Below are 19,919 nucleotides of genomic sequence, written 5' to 3' on the forward strand. Positions count from 1 at the left end.
CTATGTGCGCACCAATATATAAGAATGTTGAAGGGATCGTTGCCAATTAAGCCACCACGGCCAGTAGATGCTTCGTTAGTGTTTAAGATCAAGTTTAATTTTGCATCAGGGATCAAGTTTAGAAGGTGTCCTGTTCTTGAAACTTGATCATGATTGGATTCTAGTATCTCTCCGCGAACTATATTTCGATGATCAAATGTATCATGTGCATTGGCACGGTTTCATGTTCATGATACTCCCTTCAGGGCAATCTAGCAGCGACAAATGTCTTAGAACACGGAACGATCATACTAGTAATTTATCCAAATGATTAAAAGATCGTTGTAATATACAACAACATTGTTACAATAATAATGATACATAGCAACAGTGCTGTGGCTTGTTCGGAAAACCTCGCCAAGCTTTACTGTCCTCGCTTCTTCCGCTTCTACCGCTTCCACTCGACGCTAAATTCAAAAGTAGACAAGCGCGGGACCGGCTAAACTCAGAAAATGTACCCCAAAAATCAACCTCACTAATACCAACAACACCAATAATACCAGTCATAAAATTCGTCATATTGTCATGCAAACTTCCATCTGTGGTCGGTCCTTGTCATATGTTGCATATTTCTGTAAATCTCTCGTGGTATATTTTGTCTGGTTGAGATTCAACCAGGTAATCTGAATGAGGATTTTGAACTGCCAACGTTTGTTGAGCTGGTTCTGCTGGGTTGATGACATTGGTATCCAAGTTTGGATTGAACCAAATAGACTGAGTTTGATCCGGCCAATTGTTCATTGTATTCATATCTTGAGACTCAGTGTTCAACAATATCCAATCGTGCTGGGCCTTCGGCGAGCATGAAGAAGTCGATGTTGGGCTTGGGGTTGGATAATGAGCAAAGCTCCTGGTCCTTTCGGTCCAAATTTCGTCAACATTCTCAAAAGATTGTTGGACAGGAGGAATCTGAAGGTTCAAGATTTCCTCTACCCTTGAAGGCATGAGGCCATCTTTCTTTAACATCGAAGATGGAATTCGTATAGAACAGTGTTGCTATAACACCGATTAGCAACTTCACTTACAAAACATTGCCACCATGTGCACATACCTCTGAGTATACAGTAGATCCTTGGCTAACTCCCAACTCCTCTGTCGCATACTTCATCCTTCCTAAGACCCATTTTCTTTGCGAATCGGTAACGAAATCTGAAGTAGCGGCGGAAAACATAGGCCACAATATGAAAAGCCCAGATAGACCTTTTGCACGGGCGTCTCTTTCGTCTCCGCAGGCGAAGCTGTGCCCAGGAGGGGTTTTGATATCCATAGCTGTTGGTATTTCTCCGAGACAATTAGGGACGCTGGCAATAATGTCCCGAATCATTTCTTTTCCGGATATGGTAGCTTTCTCGTACTCCACAGTAGTTCGATAATCTTGTGGTGAGCATAGCCATGCAGCACATCGGACGATAGTACTATTATTGAGTAATCGCGATCCTCGGGACAGGTTCCAAATATGAGCTGCCCAAACTTCGTGGTACTTGTCAATCTTACCCGGAAAATATTTCGATTCGGTAAGTTTGTCGTCAGGTATGGCATCGATCCATCCTATAGGCTTATAGTTCCAATCAGCTGGCATTGATTCTGCCCATTCCGAGTAGCTTTGTTCTATGGCTTCAGCTCTTCGCATCAAATTCAGAACATTTTCGAAGTCTTGAGGAGTTCGTTTCGCGCTAGCCATAAGTTCATCACATTCAACACGAGCTTTCGCAACTTTAGATTGAAGACGATTACACATTGTTGGGCCTCCTCTGGTTTGGTCTATTCTCTTATTAAGGACTTCATTCCACTCCGCTGGGATATCGAACAGCTTTCCGTTGAGGAGACAACTCAGGTTCTGTTCTCGTGAATTAACTGACTGATCTAATCAATGATACAAGTAATTTTAAACGTACCAGGTGTCCTTTCACGGTCCATATCAACTCCAAAGTTAATGGAGTCATCGGACCTTTCACGTCGCGCATCTTCAAAAGGGCGGATGCACCAGTCACATGAGAATTCCATGTGTTCCAGCCTTCATTCTCTTTCACGAGACTATATGCCATAGTCTGCTCACAGTTAGTCACGACCTCTTCAGATGAATTTGGAGAATATCAACCTCAAACAACGCAAGTAGCATCACCGCTGCAAGTGTTGTGTCTTCAGTCGCTTGTTTGGGATCGCTTATGGCATTAGTGACATGGCGTAATGCTTTCGAGTAGGCCTGCTCGGCTTTTGGCTTTAGCATCCTTGCATTTGGTTGATTTCCAAAGGTAGCCAGCGCCACCGCAGACAGAGAATCTGATAGGACAGCCGAAGGTTGAAGTTTCATCAATGGAAGTAAAAACCCGAGAAAGCCACATCTCACTGCGCCGTGGGGAATCAAAACATAATTGGAAAGAAAGAAACAGATTGCGCGTTCTTCCAATGCCGCTGTCAACGGCGGGCATACCGGTTGTGTTCCATTTTGTATTGCCTCTACCAACCTCTGGACTTCTGGAAGGGAATTCTGTCTTGGTTTCCATCGTGTATAAGGCATGATATTAGATTCTGATTTACTTCGGTAGTGAGGGCGAGCCATTTGAATTGCAGCAAGGGCTGTTGTAGTTGCGATTGCATTAGATGTTTTGCGCTGTGTCGAACTCGTCCCATTACGATGCATAACGTCAAATACTGGTCGATATCCAGGACAATCGCGCTTCAGCCTTTGGCAGTTACCACAGCCTGGCTTTTGCTCATCACACTGATTTATGTTAGCACTTTTATATGCTATATTGAGGATGACATCTGACCTTGACTCGCCGAGATCTACAGAGATAACATCCTCTGGATGGCTTGCCAGTGTTAACCATCTTGTCAATCTGATATGGTATAATTTTTTAGTTTGAGTATGTTTTTGTGTTGAACCTGAAGTCAGGTTCCTTTGATGGAATAATGATTTCCTTGAGAAAGACAGAGGTCTTCCAATAATTTATGAAAGGCAGGAACTGCACAGGAGCAATGCCAACTTATTCCGTATCTCCGTGCACAAAACCAATCGGTGCTAGGTTTCAAGCCTGATAGAAGAGTTGGTTTCGGACATCACAGCAGCTAGAGTATTCTGAGTTGACCAAAGACATTTTAATATTTGTTCATTGGTCAGATGAAGTTTCTAGACGTCTCATCAGCCTTTTTCTGCGCTTAGAGGGTCCAGTCCCCAGTGCTTTACTAGTAGCATATCATATGTGATTGTCACCTCTGTAAGGATGGCTCCTAGTGCTGATCCTCTAACACAGGCCTACCCAAAATGCCGGAAAGTGTGCGTCAGTAGGGAGACTAAACCTTAATACGATCCGGTAAACTAAATCCAGATGGAGACAAGACAGATGGCTTAGCCAATAATGACACATTCTATCTGACAGAAACCCGAATCTGAAACCCGTTTCTCCTAAGCGCGTGGCGCGGTCAGAGACTTGAAAGTTTCACTAACTATAGTATGGTAACATCCGAGCGTTCTTGAGTTAAGGACTTGTCTTGATTTCTGCTCAGAACTTTCACATGTTTTAAGGTTTTATTCTAAGTTTGTTTGTTCCCTATGAACGACGTTGACATATCTTGCTTTTTTAGGATGATGATCTACTCTGTAGTCTTTACCAGTCATTTGGATGGGCCTAATTTGTTCTCAATTCGGACTTTGAACGCTTGGATGTTATTCTTTCATGAATCATGAATCTGGAGCTAGGTCTAAATTTACCATCAGATTTTGGACGTTCGAATTTGTTCGGAATCCGGCACTGGACTGACTCCGCGCAAATAAATGACGCAGGTTCAAAGACTTGGGGGAGATGCAATAAGGCTCAGGCTTTGGCACGTCCTCTTTGCTGTATATCACACGTCATATGTACGAGCATAGTGTCTGTCCAACTAGGAGATACAGTGCGTTTATCCGATTGCGAGAGCAATCTCGTATTGTGTTATACCTGTTGAGACCCCAGAGAGAGTTTCGTGGTATGTAATCATGACCGATACGCACCGCTACCTTATAATCTGGAGTAAGCAAGTGACATCGGATGTGACAGGCTAATCTAGTCCGAAGGGCATCATTGAGGGAAAGGCTGTATCTAGATTACTAGGGGTCACCCGTGGGATGCTTATCGCTAGAAAGGGGGAAGGAGAAAAGGAATTTTAAAGAGAATGGGTAAGATAGGGAATAGCTGTCAGGTAAATATTGGCGTGTTTGATGGTGCAAGTTAGCATCTATAGTAGGAATATATCTATCCAAAATGTGAGATAGATTACTGAGTAGATAGAAAATAGGAATTGTTGTAGAGCAGATAGATCAAATAGAAACCTTGAAATCTACTTGCAGCTAGGCATTTATTCAATCTCTCATTTTTGAATATACAACAAAAGCAATACGCAAAATTGATATGAAAAGCTCTGGGAGGATGTAAAGCTTATTCTGCGCACGTAAAATTATACAACAGGAGTAGTTTCAGGTACAAAAGAGAGAGAGAGCAGAGCGTCCGGTGAGGTCAAATGATTACTAATCTAACCATCACTACGCACGGACACCAAAAAGTCTAGAAGCTTTGCTCTTGTGCCGTGAAGTTATTTTCCGATAAGATGGTTACCGAACTTGCGAATGTAAACAAATACTGCGTGAAGCAAAATTGAGACAACGACAATTTGATTCCACACTACTCTGCGTAAACAATTACCAAGTACGTTTGTACTGAAAGATTCGAGTCAACGAGAACGAATTTCTTGATTCGCTTTTTCGATTCCTCGAGCTGACTGGGTTCTGATTCGTGGACGCGGAGAATTGATTACGCAACACGCCAGCTTTCTTGAACCGTTTCATCGTCGCGATCACTTCTGCGGATAGCAGAGGAGAAGACGTAATCGTATAGGAGGGAAAAGGAGGGGAAAGACACAGAGATAGGGACGGAGATAGAGAATAAATATGGCAGAACAACAAAGGAAAATCGAACTCCAATCGCCAGATGATTTAAAATACCTGGTCGCGAATGTGAAGAGGGCGGCGCGGGAAATGATTGATCGGGATTTACCGCCGATAGAGGGGGAAGATGCGATGCGGAGGTTGGTGGAGGAGATTGTGGGAGAGGTTTGTGATATTTCTTTTTCTTGGATGTTGGGGATGATGGGCTGGCTTTTAACGGGAGGAAATGTTTGAGAGGCAGAGAAGGATCGAGAGAATCCAGAAGATCAGAGAATGTCAGATTACTAACTACTATAATAGTACATACATAAAACTTTCCTAACGGCCTCCCCGAGCATTTCGATAAATGGCATGGAACCCCAGCGCAAACTCATAGATGCCAATCTCCAGCCGGAAGAAAAGGATAAAGATATCATTGAAGAACGCGAAGAACACGAACCTTTTGACGGACAGTTATGGGAGAGAGCAAAGGCATTAGCGGTTAAAGAGGAAGAATTGGTGGAACAGATTGCTGCGCTGAGGAGAAATGTACCGGCGGTGGTGGTGGAGAGAGAAGGAAGGTGGAAGAAGGGGGTGGAGGAGGAAGAGGGGGAGATTGAGGGGTGGAGGGAGAAATTAGGGATAGAAGATGAAGCAATTTTCGCGGAAGGGGGGAGTGGATTGGGTTTGGAGAGGAATGAGAGGATGGTGGAGGTAGAAGGAGATTGGGAAAAGGGGATTGGTGGGTTGGAGGGGCTGTTTAGGGGGTTGCCCGAGGTAGGGGCTACGAGGGACAGAGCGGGACGGGCGGAGGAATACGTTAAAGGGACGGGGAAGAGAGGTTAGGATTGTGGGAATTGAATTCTATGGGGAAAAACCTTCGTTTGAGAGAAATGGAATGAGGCGTTTAGGTGTGGTTTTTCATGGATACTGGAAGATTATACCCGGATTTTGATTAGTGTTTTAAACGAATGAATGAATGGTCAAAATGATTTATTTATCCTATTTCTGAGTTTACTTAATCAGCTTCTCACACTGTGGTATTATTTCATTCGCTCTTTTCCAATGCTTGTTGCTCCTCTGCCTGCTTTTCGGCTTCAAGGGCAACTCCACCCTCATCACCATCTTCGCTCTCATCTTCACTCTTTTCATCTTCGTTTTCATCCAGCTCCCCTCCCTCCTCTTGCTCATTACCTTCCTCCCCTTCTGCCCCGCCATTCTTCTCTTTAGCTCTCAACTTCGCCTCTTTCCTCTTAGGGATAACCTTTAAGAAAGCTTTCCCCCAATCACCTGTTTCCAACCACCTTATCATGATCTCCATGACGTGATTCACAGTCAAAACGGTCCGACTTTGCATAGTCATATATTCACCAATAGGCAACTTTGCAGTTGGGATACCCGCATCGCAGGCGCGTTTGTGGCAAAGGCCTTTGTGACGGTTTTTGTCGACTATGCCACCGATTATATAGGTTGTGTATGGTGAGAGAGTAGTGAGGGTGTTTTCGGAGTCGGAGGAGAGGTAGACTATATTTGGAGCGGTGGATGAGGAATTGGTTGCGGATGTAGAGTTTGAGGCTTCTGAAGCCTTTGGAATGGATGGATATAGCTGTTCATCAACTTCCAATTGTACAGCTTCCGCCGATTCTGCTTCCGTTGATGCTGCCTCCAGTTTCTTAGATCCTCTGCGTGGCTTCTTGTATTCCTCAAGTCCATTTTCTGTAGCCAAAGCACCTAGCAACTTTCCGCCTTCAGGTCCCTTCATAAGTCCGTCCATGATCCCCGCTGCCTCCATCCACCCCTCCTCCATAAACTTGACTCCCTTCCAACTATTAAAATTACCTGCTAATACTCCTTCGAACCGTTCCTTCATTTGGCCTCCCCACCCTGATATTCCCATATGTCCTCTATAGACCGCAGTTCGATTATCGCTATAACAGCGTGTTATCTGCGCTGTTAAAGATATGATTTCTTTTTCCATCATGTAGGATTCAAAATCACAATCAATCAGGAAAGAAACTGGAACTTGAACAGGTCGACGAGACGAGGAAGGTGGAGGGGGAGGTAGCAGTCCAGCTGCTTGAGCCGCAGCTTTACGAGCCTGCTTTTCTTTGCGCTTGATGCGCCGGAACTCGGTACGCTTTGATTTGTTGGCCTCCCATTCTTCTTGCTTCCTACGCTTTTTTAATTGCGATTTGGAGAGGGGATTGGGTTCATTTGAATTTGAATTTGCTATAATGGTGGACTCGGTGGTATTGGATTGGGGATTGGCGGGGGCATCTTCAGTACTTTTTGAAGTTTCGAGCTTCATTGTTATGTCATTGGAATTGGAATTTGGGGCAATTGAATCGGTAGGAGCCGATGCATCGTCGGTAGGTGCGACTTTGCGGATTTTAGAGGGTCGTTCGTCGATGTCGGACATTTTTACATAGATTGGGGAAGTTGGTGAGGCGGGGAGCTTGAATTTCATATGACTGAGAATACCTAAATTGATTTTCTTTTTCACCGCTTTGGCAGAACGCGTAATTTCTGGCTTAGCGTGTCGCCCGTCGCGTCTCCTCTACTCAATTCTTGGGAAATTCACTTAGAAGTTTGACTTTGACAATTTGACTTCTATTTTCTTGACCCTGGAGTACTTCTGAAGAAATTTTCTTACCACTGATATCCAGGAAAGTATCCCAAAATGTCTTCTCGTCCGGAGCTAAAGGTAAGCCACCTCTTGATTGTAGCTTTTGGTTGGAAAGACCTCGTACTGATCCTGTATATTAGGTTGATGATGAGCTTGGATTCATCAAGTTTTTCACAAACCTACCTCAGAGAGATGGAGAAACTATTAGAGTCTTCGATAGAGGAGACTTTTACACTGCTCACGGAGATGATGCGACTTTTATTGCCCGCACTGTATGTACCTTTTTACGAACGGAGGCAGATGTACGTCTAACAATTCTAGGTTTACAAAACTACTTCAGTCCTGCGAGATCTGGGTAGCAATTCTACAAAAATTCCCTCAGTAACGATGACTGTAACAGTATACAAGAACTTTCTGCGAGAAGCGCTTTACAGAATGGGAAAGAGAGTAGAAATATTTACAACTTCTGGGAGAAACAATTGGAAGGTCACAAAGACAGCATCGCCAGGAAATCTACAAGATGTAGAGGAAGAATTAGGTGGATCATTTGATGCTGCACCAATCATTCTCGCTGTCAAGGTCTCTGCAAAAGCATCAGAAGCGAGAAATATCGGTGTCTGTTTCGCAGATGCAAGTGTTCGGGAATTGGGAGTCAGCGAATTTCTCGACAACGATTTATATTCGAATTTCGAATCGCTCCTCATTCAGCTGGGAGTTAAAGAATGTCTGATTCAAGTAGACAGAACGACAAAAGACGTGGAACTACAAAAACTTAAACAAATTATCGAAAACTGCGGTTGTGCCTGGACGGAACGAGCAGGAGGAACTTTTGGAACTAAAGATATTGAGCAAGATCTCGCGAGGCTTTTGAAGGATGAGAAATCTACAGGAGTTATCCCACAAACAGATTTGAAACTTGCCATGGGTTCAGCGGCAGCACTGATCAATTATTTGGGGGTGCTACATGATAATTCGAATTTCGGACAGTACCAACTCTATCAGCATGACCTTTCGCAATTTATGAAACTGGATGCATCTGCACTTAAAGCTCTAAATCTTATGCCTGGACCGAGGGATGGATCGAAAACTATGTCTCTTTATGGTCTACTCAATCATTGCAAAACACCAGTCGGAAGTAGACTTTTGGCACAATGGTTGAAACAACCTTTGATGAGTTTAGAGGAAATCGAAAAAAGACAACAATTGGTAGAGGCTTTTGTTGAAGATCAAGAGCTGAAGCAGACAATACAAGAAACGCATATGCGATCAATACCTGATTTATATCGATTGGCCAAACGATTTCAGAAAAAGTTGGCAAACCTCGAAGATGTCGTTCGAGCATATCAAGTTGTCATAAGAATACCGGATTTGATTAAAACTCTTGAAGATGTTATGGATGAAAAGTATCGTGATGCTCTTGATGAGGCATATACAGACAAGCTTCGTGGATGCAACGTTAGTCTTGGAAACTTGGCAGAAATGGTAGAGACCACAGTCGACCTTGAGGCTATGGACAACCACGAATATATCATCAAGCCCGAATTCGATGATAGTCTCAATATCATTAGGCGAAAGTTGGACAAATTAAAGTATGAAATGGATCAAGAATTTCGTATTGTAGCCAAAGATCTTGGCCAGGAGATTGAGAAGAAAATCTTCTTAGAAAACAACAAAGTCCATGGTTGGTGCATGCGACTCACACGAACGGAAGCCTCTTGTATTCGAAACAAGAGCAAATATCAAGAATGTCAAACTCAAAAGAATGGTGTCTATTTTACCACTTCAAAACTCCTCTCTATCCGCCGCGAATTCGACCAACTCTCGGAAAATTACAACCGCACCCAATCCAGTCTTGTGAATGAAGTTGTCGCTACAGCTGCCTCTTATTGTCCAGTCATTGAACAACTTGCCTCTGTTCTTGCTCATCTCGATGTTATCGTTTCGCTAGCCCATACCTCTGCGCATGCCCCTACATCTTATGTTCGTCCTAAGATGCATCCTCGTGGAACTGGGTCTACGATTCTTAAAGAAGCTCGTCATCCTTGTATGGAAATGCAAGATGATGTTCAATTCATTACTAATGATGTCTCGCTTATTCGTGATGAGTCCTCATTCCTTATCATTACAGTACGTACTATAATTTCATCACCCACAAAGCTTCAATTCATTACAAACATTGTATATCTCAAGCGTGTTTAAACTAAAACCGGCATTTTAGGGACCAAACATGGGTGGCAAGTCCACGTATATCCGTCAAATCGGCGTCATAGCATTGATGGCTCAAATTGGTTGCTTCGTCCCATGCTCAGAAGCAGAACTAACAATATTCGATTGCATATTAGCGAGAGTAGGAGCATCAGATTCACAACTCAAAGGCGTATCAACATTCATGGCAGAAATGTTAGAAACGGCTAATATACTCAAATCAGCAACTTCGGAATCTCTCATCATCATTGATGAATTGGGTAGAGGCACTAGTACATATGATGGATTTGGTCTCGCATGGGCTATTTCCGAATACATAGTTAGAGAGATCGGCGCTTTTAGCATGTTTGCTACGCATTTCCATGAACTGACAGCGCTGGCGGATACTTTCCCTCAAGTCAAAAATTTACATGTGGTTGCGCATATTGATACAGAACCTTCGTCCCAAGAAAGGAAGCGAGAAGTCACGTTACTATATAAAGTTGAAGAGGGGATCTGCGATCAAAGTTTCGGTATCCATGTAGCGGAACTAGTCAAATTCCCAGAAAAAGTAATAGGCATGGCAAGGAGAAAGGCAGAGGAATTAGAAGATTTCGGAACGAGTGTAAAGGCTGATAATGGAGATCCTAGTAGTCAAGAATATGCAAAGGAAGACGTGGAGGAGGGAAGTAGATTATTGAAGGATATATTGAAGAAGTGGAAGGCGGAAATTGATGGGAAGGAGATGGCGAAAGAGGACAAGATTGCGGTGCTGAGGAGGCTGGTGGGAGGTGATGAGATATTAAGAGCAAATCCATTCTTCAAGAGTATTGAATGTTTATAAAGGATTGGGACAATGTGGAGGGGCATGCGTTTGATATGACATGTAATTGGCGTTCAGGAAAATTGGAGGGAATAATATATGACTTGGCTCGCTGGCTAGGTGGGCTAGCTATGTGGCGCTATGTTGAATAAGGTACAACACATATAGTAGATAGACACGTTCATTTACCGCGTATCAACTAAAGAAATATATATACATAAACCGCGCCTTTACACATTCACTGTTGAATTGCCTAATCTATACTCAGGATATCGCACAATCCGCTCTTCTCTATATATGGTCTTTCCAAAAAATGCATTGTTACTTCGTAGCATGTCACTTTGTTACTTGAATGCCTGTAGTCTTTTCGATGAATCATCGATTTGTTATTTTTTGAGATATGCTTGAGATGGGCGAGAGCAGAAGAGCTTGAGATTAGATGGATGATTGGGAATTTTCAGAGAAGGGTGAAGAGTGAAGAATCAGTTGTTCGAGAGTAAATAATTGAAAGCTGGTATTTCAATCTCGTAGCATGTTCCTTTTCTACTTCCGGCATATCTGCAAAGAATCTAACTTTCTGGACAGGTAATTCCTTATTTACCATGAATCTTTTATTTGTTCTTTTTTCGTCCTCGATTTGCATTTCGATCCAGTGGGCCAATAATCTACTGATACGGAAAAGGATATATTAGCATAGATTCCAGATCATCCCGACGCAAAATTAGAGCAAAGAATAGAATCACTTAAACATACCTCTCAATCGAGAACTGTCCAGACACGTCCATACCGCTGTCATCATTTATGTCAGTCATTGTGTAGAATTTAACTCGAATTTGCTACGGGAAACGAGAATTTAGAATCCTGAGTAATCACTCAGTTGTTCAGCAACAGTAACTTAAAAAGCCGAAGAAGGAAAAAGATAAATTTTTAGTAGGATACCCCTCCTCGGGCCACAACAGACTTTTCATAGAAAAGACAGATGAATTTGAAGAAAATACCCAGATAAACGATTGTCTAGGGAGCGGAATAACCTCCTCTAATTGTTCAGATTCTCGTGGTTTACACATACACCTATGAATGATAGATTTGGTTCCCAATTTTCGAGATCAGTTTTGCATACAGAATTATGAATAAAGATTGGGTCTGAGAATTAGGAGGTTCAGATCTTTGTAAACCAACCCAACGGATACACAATTGATGAAGACGATTAAAGAGAGGAAGATTAATGGTCTGCTTCCTGAATCACAACGGTCAACTTCGTTCCGATATCCTGATCCTAGATTGACGAGGGGCAATGATGAGAAATATCAATGTTCGGTGATAAACATAATCGACAATATTGAATAAATAATACCTCTTTGGTTAAATGCTAATACTTTCAAGTCAAGATAGAGCTTGTGTATCTGGCAGAGATCACCAAAATCAGAGAAAATAAAACCGCAGTATCTTCAAACTGCTATTATTTACATGAACCTTGATTCCTAGTCTAGTAGCTGGTCATACACTATGTCTGATTGAAAAAAGCGCTTCATCAGACGTATTTGATAGAAGAGTTTAAATCTTACTGAGAAGTATTGTAGCAAGCTAGTTCCCAGGGAATAGAGTGAATAATCAGAAGCCACATTTTGGTAAGAAACCGATTTTATGTTTGAATTTCGACAAACAGATAGCTAGGAAAGAGCAAACTTTCTCCCTCATTATCTAGATGTCCCAAAATCCAGACGATGGGGATTTATTTACAATTACTCCCGTTGCACTATAGTATTGTTATTGGATAATGGTATTCTGAATTTGTTGCACGCTTTAGCACTGTCAAGATTCGGGAATAATAAAACGTCGTTGAGAGCTTCTGGTGGTGATGATTCGGGTTGACTGATAGTGGGCGACTGTTTGTATGAATTGGATACGAAAGACATAGCACCCATAATTGCATAGGTTCCATATGTTTAATTGTACGCCGTTAATTGTATTCTATTTAAAGAGCTAGCTATGTACAGGGGATAGTAGATCTTATATAAGGTCTACTAGGAAGAGCTAGTCTCTTTTGCATTCGCTTAGGGCTTTAATACAGTAGCCATTGAATTGAAGTCATTCACTGCGTTCACACAGCAACAATGTATGGTGGGTAATATTTTATCGCGAAAAGTTTTAGAGAGAAGATATAAACGAAGATTATCATCGCAGTTTCGTGAGGATCCAGCATTCTCTATTCTGTGCAACTTTGACACAAGTCTATACTGATTTGGTAGTCGGTTAGACTGCAAAAAACATCGGTGGCAATCCCAAATCCAAAGCTGAACTCATGACTTGGCTGTTTTGGTTGTATTTTGGATTCCAGGTGTTGCCACTACTTAGCTGCTGAACTCAAGGGAATAGAATATCTGGGACTTTTCAGAAAGTGTTTATCCATGAATTCGTGTTGGAAGAGAGGGACGAAGATGCTAGACGAATAACGTGTTGCAGCTTCGTATGAATGGGCTTTCATACCTAAGCTACTAGTGCTGTGCAAATTGAAGTTGTAACTATGGACCTAGCATAGCGAATCAACTTCTTCCATTAATACAACTCCTTTGTTGAATTGCATTGAAATAGTTGTGTTGAAAAGTACTGTAAAGGTGTTGATTGAAGCTCTTCAATTGATATGTTCGAACATGTAAAACGCTTCTATGTCCGGCATTGGAGCTCACCGGGACTTTTTCAGAAAACTTTTAGTGCGATTGCCACGAATATAGGGGTCTGTTGGAGTCTTGTAGTCTTCCATTCTAGACTTCTAGAATTTGTGGATTGCGACAATCGCACACGCTACGCGCGACATACACGTTATTTTGCAGTACAGATTGGCAGATTCACCGTTTGTTAGGTGTTACACTATCCCGAGACAACGGATATTCATCACACCGCGGGGTTTGACAGGCGTCTCATCGCCTGAAATTACTGTTTCCAGTCATCGCTTCGCAGCCGAGGTACGCTAACCGGCCTATGGTTGAAATACCCCCGCAACAAATTTATCCACATTACTGCCAGGATATCAAGAACCTTGAGGCAAATCAACAGAAAATGGCCAATCCGCGTAGATAACATCGATGTTCCATTCGATGGAGTTGGATTCATCTCAAATAAATGTCTAAGTATATTTCATCTTATCTCTTTGATCTCATCCATCTCGAACACGATGTCATGTGCGATTTAGAATCCATGAAACAGGCTGGTGAGATTTCCATTAGGCTATTTACTCTTTGACAGCAGGGAGGGGATATCTCGAAACCTCAAACCAACCCACGTGGACCAGCATACAGCATACAGAAACATATACATTGAGATAGAAGATGCGACTGTAGGGAAATTCTCAAAACATGGACTCGAAGGATGAGCATAAAGCTCAGGAAGCCAAGGCCGAATCATCGTTATCCATTCGCTCGCAACCACTGGCCTCATCAGCCACAAATGAACATGATGCGACAAATCTCCAAGCTATCACAACTACCCAGAGCAATACACTTTCTCTGTCTGCTGTAGAACCGGTCGATGTTCAGATACGAAATCTCTCCGTGAACGTTGATATCTCTCCTTCAGCATTTTCAATTGAACGATGGATACCACGAAAAAAGGTCCAAGATGGATTCGCCACTCCCACCACGAAACAAATCTTACACTCAGTATCTGCCTCGATGCCCATCGGAACACTTACTGCCATTATTGGGGGCAGTGGTTCGGGAAAGACAACTATGTTAAATACAATGGCTGAGCGCATGACAAGTGGTCGATTAACAATTGGTGGAACTACAACTTTCAATGGGATGGAAGGTGTACACAGTGTTCGTAGTGCATATGTCATGCAACAAGACGTATTACTACCAACTTTGACAGTTAGGGAAACTTTACGATATGCCGCAGACCTGCGATTACCGCCACCGACAACTGAGAAGGAAAGGAGGAACATTGTGGAGGAAGTGATCTTGGAGCTTGGTTTGAAGGAATGCGCCGACACTCGAATTGGTAGCACACAGCACAAGGGTTGCTCTGGGGGAGAGAAAAGAAGAACTAGTATTGGCGTACAATTGTTAAGCAACCCAAGCGTCTTATTTTTGGACGAACCGACCACTGGACTTGATGCGACAAGTGCATTTCAGCTAGTCAGAACCCTCAAAGGGTTGGCCAGGAAAGGTCGGACAATTATTACAACTATTCATCAGCCTAGATCCGAAATATGGGGAATGTTTGATGGTCTAACAATCTTAACAAGAGGTAGTCCAGTATATTCTGGCAAAGCTGCGGACTGCTTGTCTTGGTTCAAAGGAATTGGCATGGAGCTACCGGCATTTGTCAATCCAGCGGAGTTCTTGATTGATATTGCTGCTATTGATAATCGCTCCCCTGAGCTCGAGGCAACTTCTTCTGCAAGAGTTGAAAATTTGAAACTTGCTTGGGCGGAAGAAAATGATAAAAGGTTCTTCCAAGTTTCCGAAAAGAGTACTGCTACTGAGACGCCGAATGCAAAACGTCTTGCAACAAAAAACTGGACACGACATTCTCCGTTCGTTCGTCAGACTCGTGTACTAACTTCTCGAACCTTTGTCACGACCTATCGAGATCCTATGGGCATGTTTGGATCTCTTATAGAAGCAATCGGAATGGGGATTATGAGTGGGTGGGTGTTCTTTAACCTGGGGGAAGATCTTTCTGGTATTCGCAGTCGCGAAGGTGCTCTTTACAATGCCGCTGCATTACAAGGGTATCTCATGCTTTTATTCGAAACATATCGTTTGACGATTGACATACAACTCTTTGATCGTGAGAATAACGAGAATGTTGTGGATGTTATCCCTTTTCTGCTCAGTAGAAGGATTGCAAGGTTCTTTACCGAAGACTTTCCTGTTCCTCTGATATTTTCACTCATATCTTATTGGATGGCAGGGTTTAGATCGGATGGCTCGACTTTCCTTACTTTCTTTTCTATTGTGTTGCTCTGTCAATATATTGCGGTTACCTTCGCCATGACGTGTATAGCGGCCTCGAGAAACTTTGCTGGTGCATCTCTCATTGCAAATATGGGTTACACAGTTCAGAGCTTTGCCTGTGGATTTTTCGTACAAGTAAACACTATTCCGGTGTACGTACGTTGGCTGAAATGGACAGCCTATGTCTTTTATGCGTTTGGTGCTTTGTGTTCAAACGAATTCGTAGGCCAGTTTTATGATTGCCCGTATGAAGGCGGAGAATCAAATCCAGCCTGTGTAGAATACACAGGCGCATTCATTATAGATTCTCTGGGATTTCCTGATAACTGGGTTGTCAGGCCAATCATCTTTCTGCTCTGTTATTCAATCATGTTCTACGGACTTGCGGGTATTGGTCTACGATTCATAAAGGTTGAAATGACGATTGCCAGAGCTAGAGGGTCAGATGCGGACTTTTCAGCAGGAAAAGAAAAGATGACAGTAAGGTCTGCGGCGGAGGTTCGAACTGTGAGTATATATTCTGTTTTCCGCTTTCCAGTAATATCATGAATAGCGAAATGCGAGTTGATGCACGTTTGCACATGCTTGTATCTATAACCATTTTTATGACGGATTGGCGCTAATTCGCATAGGTTGATATCGGCCTTGATAAATTCGCCTTGGATCTTGAGAAACGTAATTCATTTGGGAGAAAACAACCCACCAAAACCATATTGAATCCTGTCACAGCAACATTCCAAGCTGGTGTGCTAAATGTCATTATGGGACCATCAGGTAGTGGTAAAACATCTCTTCTCAATGCGATGGCTTTGCGACTACGTAATTCCATCGGAACAAAGTATCGACCAAGTGGAGACATGACTTTCAATGGTGCAGTCCCATCGGATTCAGTCATACGATCTGTTTGTTGTTATGTATGTCAAGATGATGATGCACTCCTTTCGTCATTGACGGTTAGGGAAACCCTTCACTTTGCAGCTGGGTTACGACTTCCATCATTCATGACGAAGGAGCAGAAAACTCGACGTGCTGAAGATGTTCTTTTGAAAATGGGTCTGAAAGACTGTGCGGATAATCTTATTGGGTCTGATCTTATAAAAGGTATATCAGGTGGCGAAAAGCGTAGAGTAACTATCGCAGTTCAAATTCTGACGGATCCAAGGGTGAGTCTATAAGAATTTCATCTATTCTTCTCCCACTTCCAATTGCCAATATTCCTTACGCTTTTTAAGAATTTCATGACTCTAATTATTTACCATAGGTGCTTCTCTTGGATGAACCAACCTCTGGTTTAGATGCATTCACCGCTTCATCCATCATGGAGGTACTTCAAGGTCTTGCACAAGAAGGTCGAACTCTAATCCTCACAATCCATCAATCTCGCTCGGACACTTTCAAGCATTTTGGGAGTGTTCTTCTGTTAGCACGTGGAGGCTTTCCCGTTTATGCTGGTAAAGGCTCTGATATGATTTCACATTTTGATAACTTGGGTCATCCATGTCCTACTACGACAAATCCAGCCGATTTTGCACTCGATCTAATTACCATTGATCTACAACAGTCTCGTCGAGAGGAGGCTACTCGTTCAAGAGTGAGAGATCTTATCAATTCTTGGTCATCTGGAGATTTCGCAAAAGCTATCATCCCAACCACAATATCTACTCCTGCAGAACTGGGATCTCTCGTTCGCAAATCATCTGGATTTTTCTCTGCATACCCCATTCTGGTCCATAGAGCTTCGATCAATTTCCGTCGACAACCTGACTTACTCCTGGCTCGAACCATGCAAGTCTTAGGTCTCGCCATAATTCTCGCTTTGTTTTTCGCACCCTTAAAGCATGACTATTATTCCGTACAAAATAGATTCGGTTTCATCCAAGAATTTTGTGCATTTTATTTCGTAGGTATGCTGCAAAATGTAGCAGTCTATCCTAATGAAAAAGACGTATTTTACCGAGAAAACGACGATGGCATTTACAGCGTTGAAGCATTTTTCTCTCAATATACTACACTGGAGATACCATTTGAGATATTCACATCTTTAATCTTTGCGATATTGACAGATTTAGCTACGGGATTACCCAGAAATGCTCAGGTATTCTTTGTGTGCTTCTTCAATTGCTTTTGCATCATTAATTGTGGGGAGAGTTTGGGTATTATGGTATATTCTTCTCATCCGAAATCCAAGACTCATAGTAATTGCTAACGTGACAACAGTTCAATACACTTTTCTCCCACACAGGCTTCGCAGTAAACCTCACAAGTGTGTTCCTATCAATAGCCCAATTCATGTCCGGTATCATGTCCATTGGTATGCCTGCGTTTCTCCAAGCAGTGAATTATCTCTCGCCTATTCGCTATGCTATTAGGAATTTAGCGCCGTACACATTGAGGAGCATTGTCTTTACGTGTACCGATGCGCAAAAATTACCTGATGGCAGTTGTCCCATAAATACCGGGGTGGAAGCACTGGATCTTTATGATTTGAATACGGATGCCTTGTGGAATATTATTGCACTGGGCATTTGTACTTTGATTTATAGGGGACTGGCGTATGTGCTATTGAAGGGGATGAGAACGCATTGGAAAGGTGTTGGAAAGAGAGGGAAAGGGAGTGAGAATTTAAATGAACCGAGAGTATGAGAAGTAACAAAGCTCTTCAAGTCAATTCTATTGTTGGTTACTAGCTATTACAAATCTTTGAATGCCAGTGATTCTTTGGAGTTGAACATATTTGATAGATGGCGCGCTCTGTCGATGCACTTTGTGGTTTTATTATCCACATGCATCTACATATACATTTTTACACATCATTAATGGCTTCAAACTCAAACTCAAAACCAAAGCATGCATATATCTTCATCATCCCCTCTCCTAGATCCCCCCATCCTATTCACAATCTTAGCTCAATTACTCTCTAATCCAAACCACCCGATTTTAAGATCATAAAATCATAAGAGTTGAATTATTAGAGCTCATCTCATTGCATTATGTTCACTCCCATCAAATCATTGCTTCGAGGAAATGCATTTCGCACAGCATATTTTCGATGCCTGATCTCTTGCTACTCTTCGCGTATGTGTGATGTAGTATCTCATCTCACCTCATCTCATCCCAAATTAGCGCGCTGAGCGCTGAGCGCGGCGTATTTCTAGTGAGGTGGGGGATAAACGAGGTTGCATTGTGATAAGTGTCGTAAGCAAGTAAATCGGTGTGCGGATCAGAACATTTGATTCGCGACATTTTTGGGGGCGGTTTGATATAGATGTTAGGTCATAGGGCGATGCGAATATTGATAAATGATACGAATGGATGGTGATGCTGATTGTTGGAGAAGAGTTGGAAGGTTGGAGATTATGGGGCGTAGATTACGGGGGTGGAAAATTCGTATTGAGTGGATTGAATTTGATTGTTGGTGTGGTGGGGTTTTTTTGTTTGGGGTGAGATAGGGGCTGTGTGGTGGGGCTGGCCCCAGAGAGAAAGTGTGACGGGGTGAGAGAGTATGAGAGGGTGAGAGGGAATAAATTTAAGGTGATTAGTAGATGGTGGTGGTGATGGAAAGGTGATATTGATATTGGCAGTGACAGTGACAGTGATAGTGTGATGAAGAAGTTGGAAAGTGCAAAGCGGAATAGATCAGGTGGAGGGGAGATATGGGCGAGAATTGGTGGAATTGGTATATGTGTGTCAGGTTGGATGGACTTACGAGTGAGATTGTGATGTTGGTATTGGTGATGATAGGGTGTTGAATTCTGGCTAGAATCTTCAGGTTGCTTGGCGTAGTCGGATCGTAGAAATTTTCTTATCTTTCTATTGATGATATTGTTAGCTAGTAGCTAAAGGTTGGCATTCTTGGGGCCGTTAGGTTGTGGAGTTTCCTTGTATTGTGACTCGTAACTGGCGCATGCGTGATATCGATCTTGATTCCAGCTAGTTTCTTGGTTTTATGCTTGCGGTTGCGGTTGCTGGTGTGATATCTGATATCTGATTTCGAATTATTTGCGGTCATAATCAGGGGTGACTCGCCGAAGACAATTTGATATATCTGAGAGTCTCTTGGTTTTGGACCAAGAACTAGTGGAGTCAGAAACACAAGGGCTAGGCAAAGTTCTGTATAAGATAGCAAGGGATGATATGTGTATCTTGAATAGTTTGAGGCTGAGATTAGTGTCTGTGAAAAGGATGCGGTTAGAAAGTCGAAGCGAGGTTATGATGACTTGTGATTCGTAATTCGTGACTTATCGATGGTCAAACTAATTACCAAATTAGTATTATCAATCCCTGAGAAAGTAAAATCGAGTAATTTATCCTCAAGAAAAGAACCATCGTACATCACGTATCCTGATCTCCGGATGAGTCAACCGGAATGTTTCCTGGGAATCAGGCTGC

The 19,919-nt window shown here is 42.6% G+C and overlaps 5 protein-coding genes across 5 annotated transcripts; 3 read left to right on the forward strand and 2 right to left on the reverse strand.

The window, feature by feature from the left end:
* Positions 1-79: 79 nt before the first annotated feature.
* On the reverse strand, positions 80-3,119 carry BCIN_02g08710 (hypothetical protein). Its single transcript, XM_024691599.1, has 5 exons — positions 2,811-3,119; positions 2,138-2,761; positions 1,935-2,087; positions 1,091-1,876; positions 80-1,035 (listed from the first exon to the last, which is right to left on the reverse strand). Exons 1-5 carry the CDS (start codon positions 2,868-2,870, stop codon positions 595-597), a joined length of 2,064 nt encoding a protein of 687 aa, XP_024547370.1. The 5' UTR covers positions 2,871-3,119; the 3' UTR covers positions 80-594.
* A 1,506-nt stretch (positions 3,120-4,625) lies between these two features.
* BCIN_02g08720 (hypothetical protein) lies at positions 4,626-5,925 on the forward strand. Its single transcript, XM_001554224.2, has 2 exons — positions 4,626-5,125; positions 5,261-5,925. Exons 1-2 carry the CDS (start codon positions 4,964-4,966, stop codon positions 5,783-5,785), a joined length of 687 nt encoding a protein of 228 aa, XP_001554274.1. The 5' UTR covers positions 4,626-4,963; the 3' UTR covers positions 5,786-5,925.
* Positions 5,926-5,928: 3 nt separating this feature from the next.
* Bctrm10 lies at positions 5,929-7,388 on the reverse strand. The gene has a single exon (XM_001554225.2). The coding sequence runs from the start codon at positions 7,356-7,358 to the stop codon at positions 5,988-5,990; it is 1,371 nt and encodes a 456-aa protein (XP_001554275.1). The 5' UTR covers positions 7,359-7,388; the 3' UTR covers positions 5,929-5,987.
* Positions 7,389-7,530: 142 nt separating this feature from the next.
* On the forward strand, positions 7,531-10,809 carry Bcmsh2. Its single transcript, XM_024691600.1, has 4 exons — positions 7,531-7,643; positions 7,706-7,837; positions 7,887-9,692; positions 9,784-10,809. Exons 1-4 carry the CDS (start codon positions 7,620-7,622, stop codon positions 10,591-10,593), a joined length of 2,772 nt encoding a protein of 923 aa, XP_024547371.1. The 5' UTR covers positions 7,531-7,619; the 3' UTR covers positions 10,594-10,809.
* Positions 10,810-13,591: 2,782 nt separating this feature from the next.
* On the forward strand, positions 13,592-19,538 carry BCIN_02g08750 (hypothetical protein). The gene is made up of 4 exons (XM_024691601.1): positions 13,592-16,037; positions 16,163-16,693; positions 16,792-17,691; positions 17,748-19,538. Exons 1-4 carry the CDS (start codon positions 13,926-13,928, stop codon positions 18,171-18,173), a joined length of 3,969 nt encoding a protein of 1,322 aa, XP_024547372.1. The 5' UTR covers positions 13,592-13,925; the 3' UTR covers positions 18,174-19,538.
* Positions 19,539-19,919: the final 381 nt, after the last annotated feature.

The sequence above is a fragment of the Botrytis cinerea genome, chromosome 2 (genome assembly GCF_000143535.2).
Source record: "Botrytis cinerea B05.10 chromosome 2, complete sequence".
NCBI lineage: Eukaryota > Fungi > Ascomycota > Leotiomycetes > Helotiales > Sclerotiniaceae > Botrytis > Botrytis cinerea.

Coding starts and splice junctions, on each gene's coding strand:
- BCIN_02g08710 (XM_024691599.1), bottom strand. CDS start 2,870: ATGGTTAACACTGGCAAGCCATCCAGAGGATGTTATCTCTGTAGATCT. Junction 2,762..2,810: donor GTAGATCTCGGCGAGTCAAG/GTCAGATGTCAT, acceptor AACATAAATCAG/TGTGATGAGCAAAAGCCAGG. Junction 1,877..1,934: donor GGACCGTGAAAGGACACCTG/GTACGTTTAAAA, acceptor TCACGAGAACAG/AACCTGAGTTGTCTCCTCAA.
- BCIN_02g08720 (XM_001554224.2), top strand. CDS start 4,964: ATGGCAGAACAACAAAGGAAAATCGAACTCCAATCGCCAGATGATTTA. Junction 5,126..5,260: donor TGGAGGAGATTGTGGGAGAG/GTTTGTGATATT, acceptor CTACTATAATAG/TACATACATAAAACTTTCCT.
- Bctrm10 (XM_001554225.2), bottom strand. CDS start 7,358: ATGTCCGACATCGACGAACGACCCTCTAAAATCCGCAAAGTCGCACCT.
- Bcmsh2 (XM_024691600.1), top strand. CDS start 7,620: ATGTCTTCTCGTCCGGAGCTAAAG. Junction 7,838..7,886: donor CGACTTTTATTGCCCGCACT/GTATGTACCTTT, acceptor TAACAATTCTAG/GTTTACAAAACTACTTCAGT. Junction 9,693..9,783: donor CCTCATTCCTTATCATTACA/GTACGTACTATA, acceptor CCGGCATTTTAG/GGACCAAACATGGGTGGCAA.
- BCIN_02g08750 (XM_024691601.1), top strand. CDS start 13,926: ATGGACTCGAAGGATGAGCATAAAGCTCAGGAAGCCAAGGCCGAATCA. Junction 16,038..16,162: donor CTGCGGCGGAGGTTCGAACT/GTGAGTATATAT, acceptor TAATTCGCATAG/GTTGATATCGGCCTTGATAA. Junction 16,694..16,791: donor AAATTCTGACGGATCCAAGG/GTGAGTCTATAA, acceptor TATTTACCATAG/GTGCTTCTCTTGGATGAACC.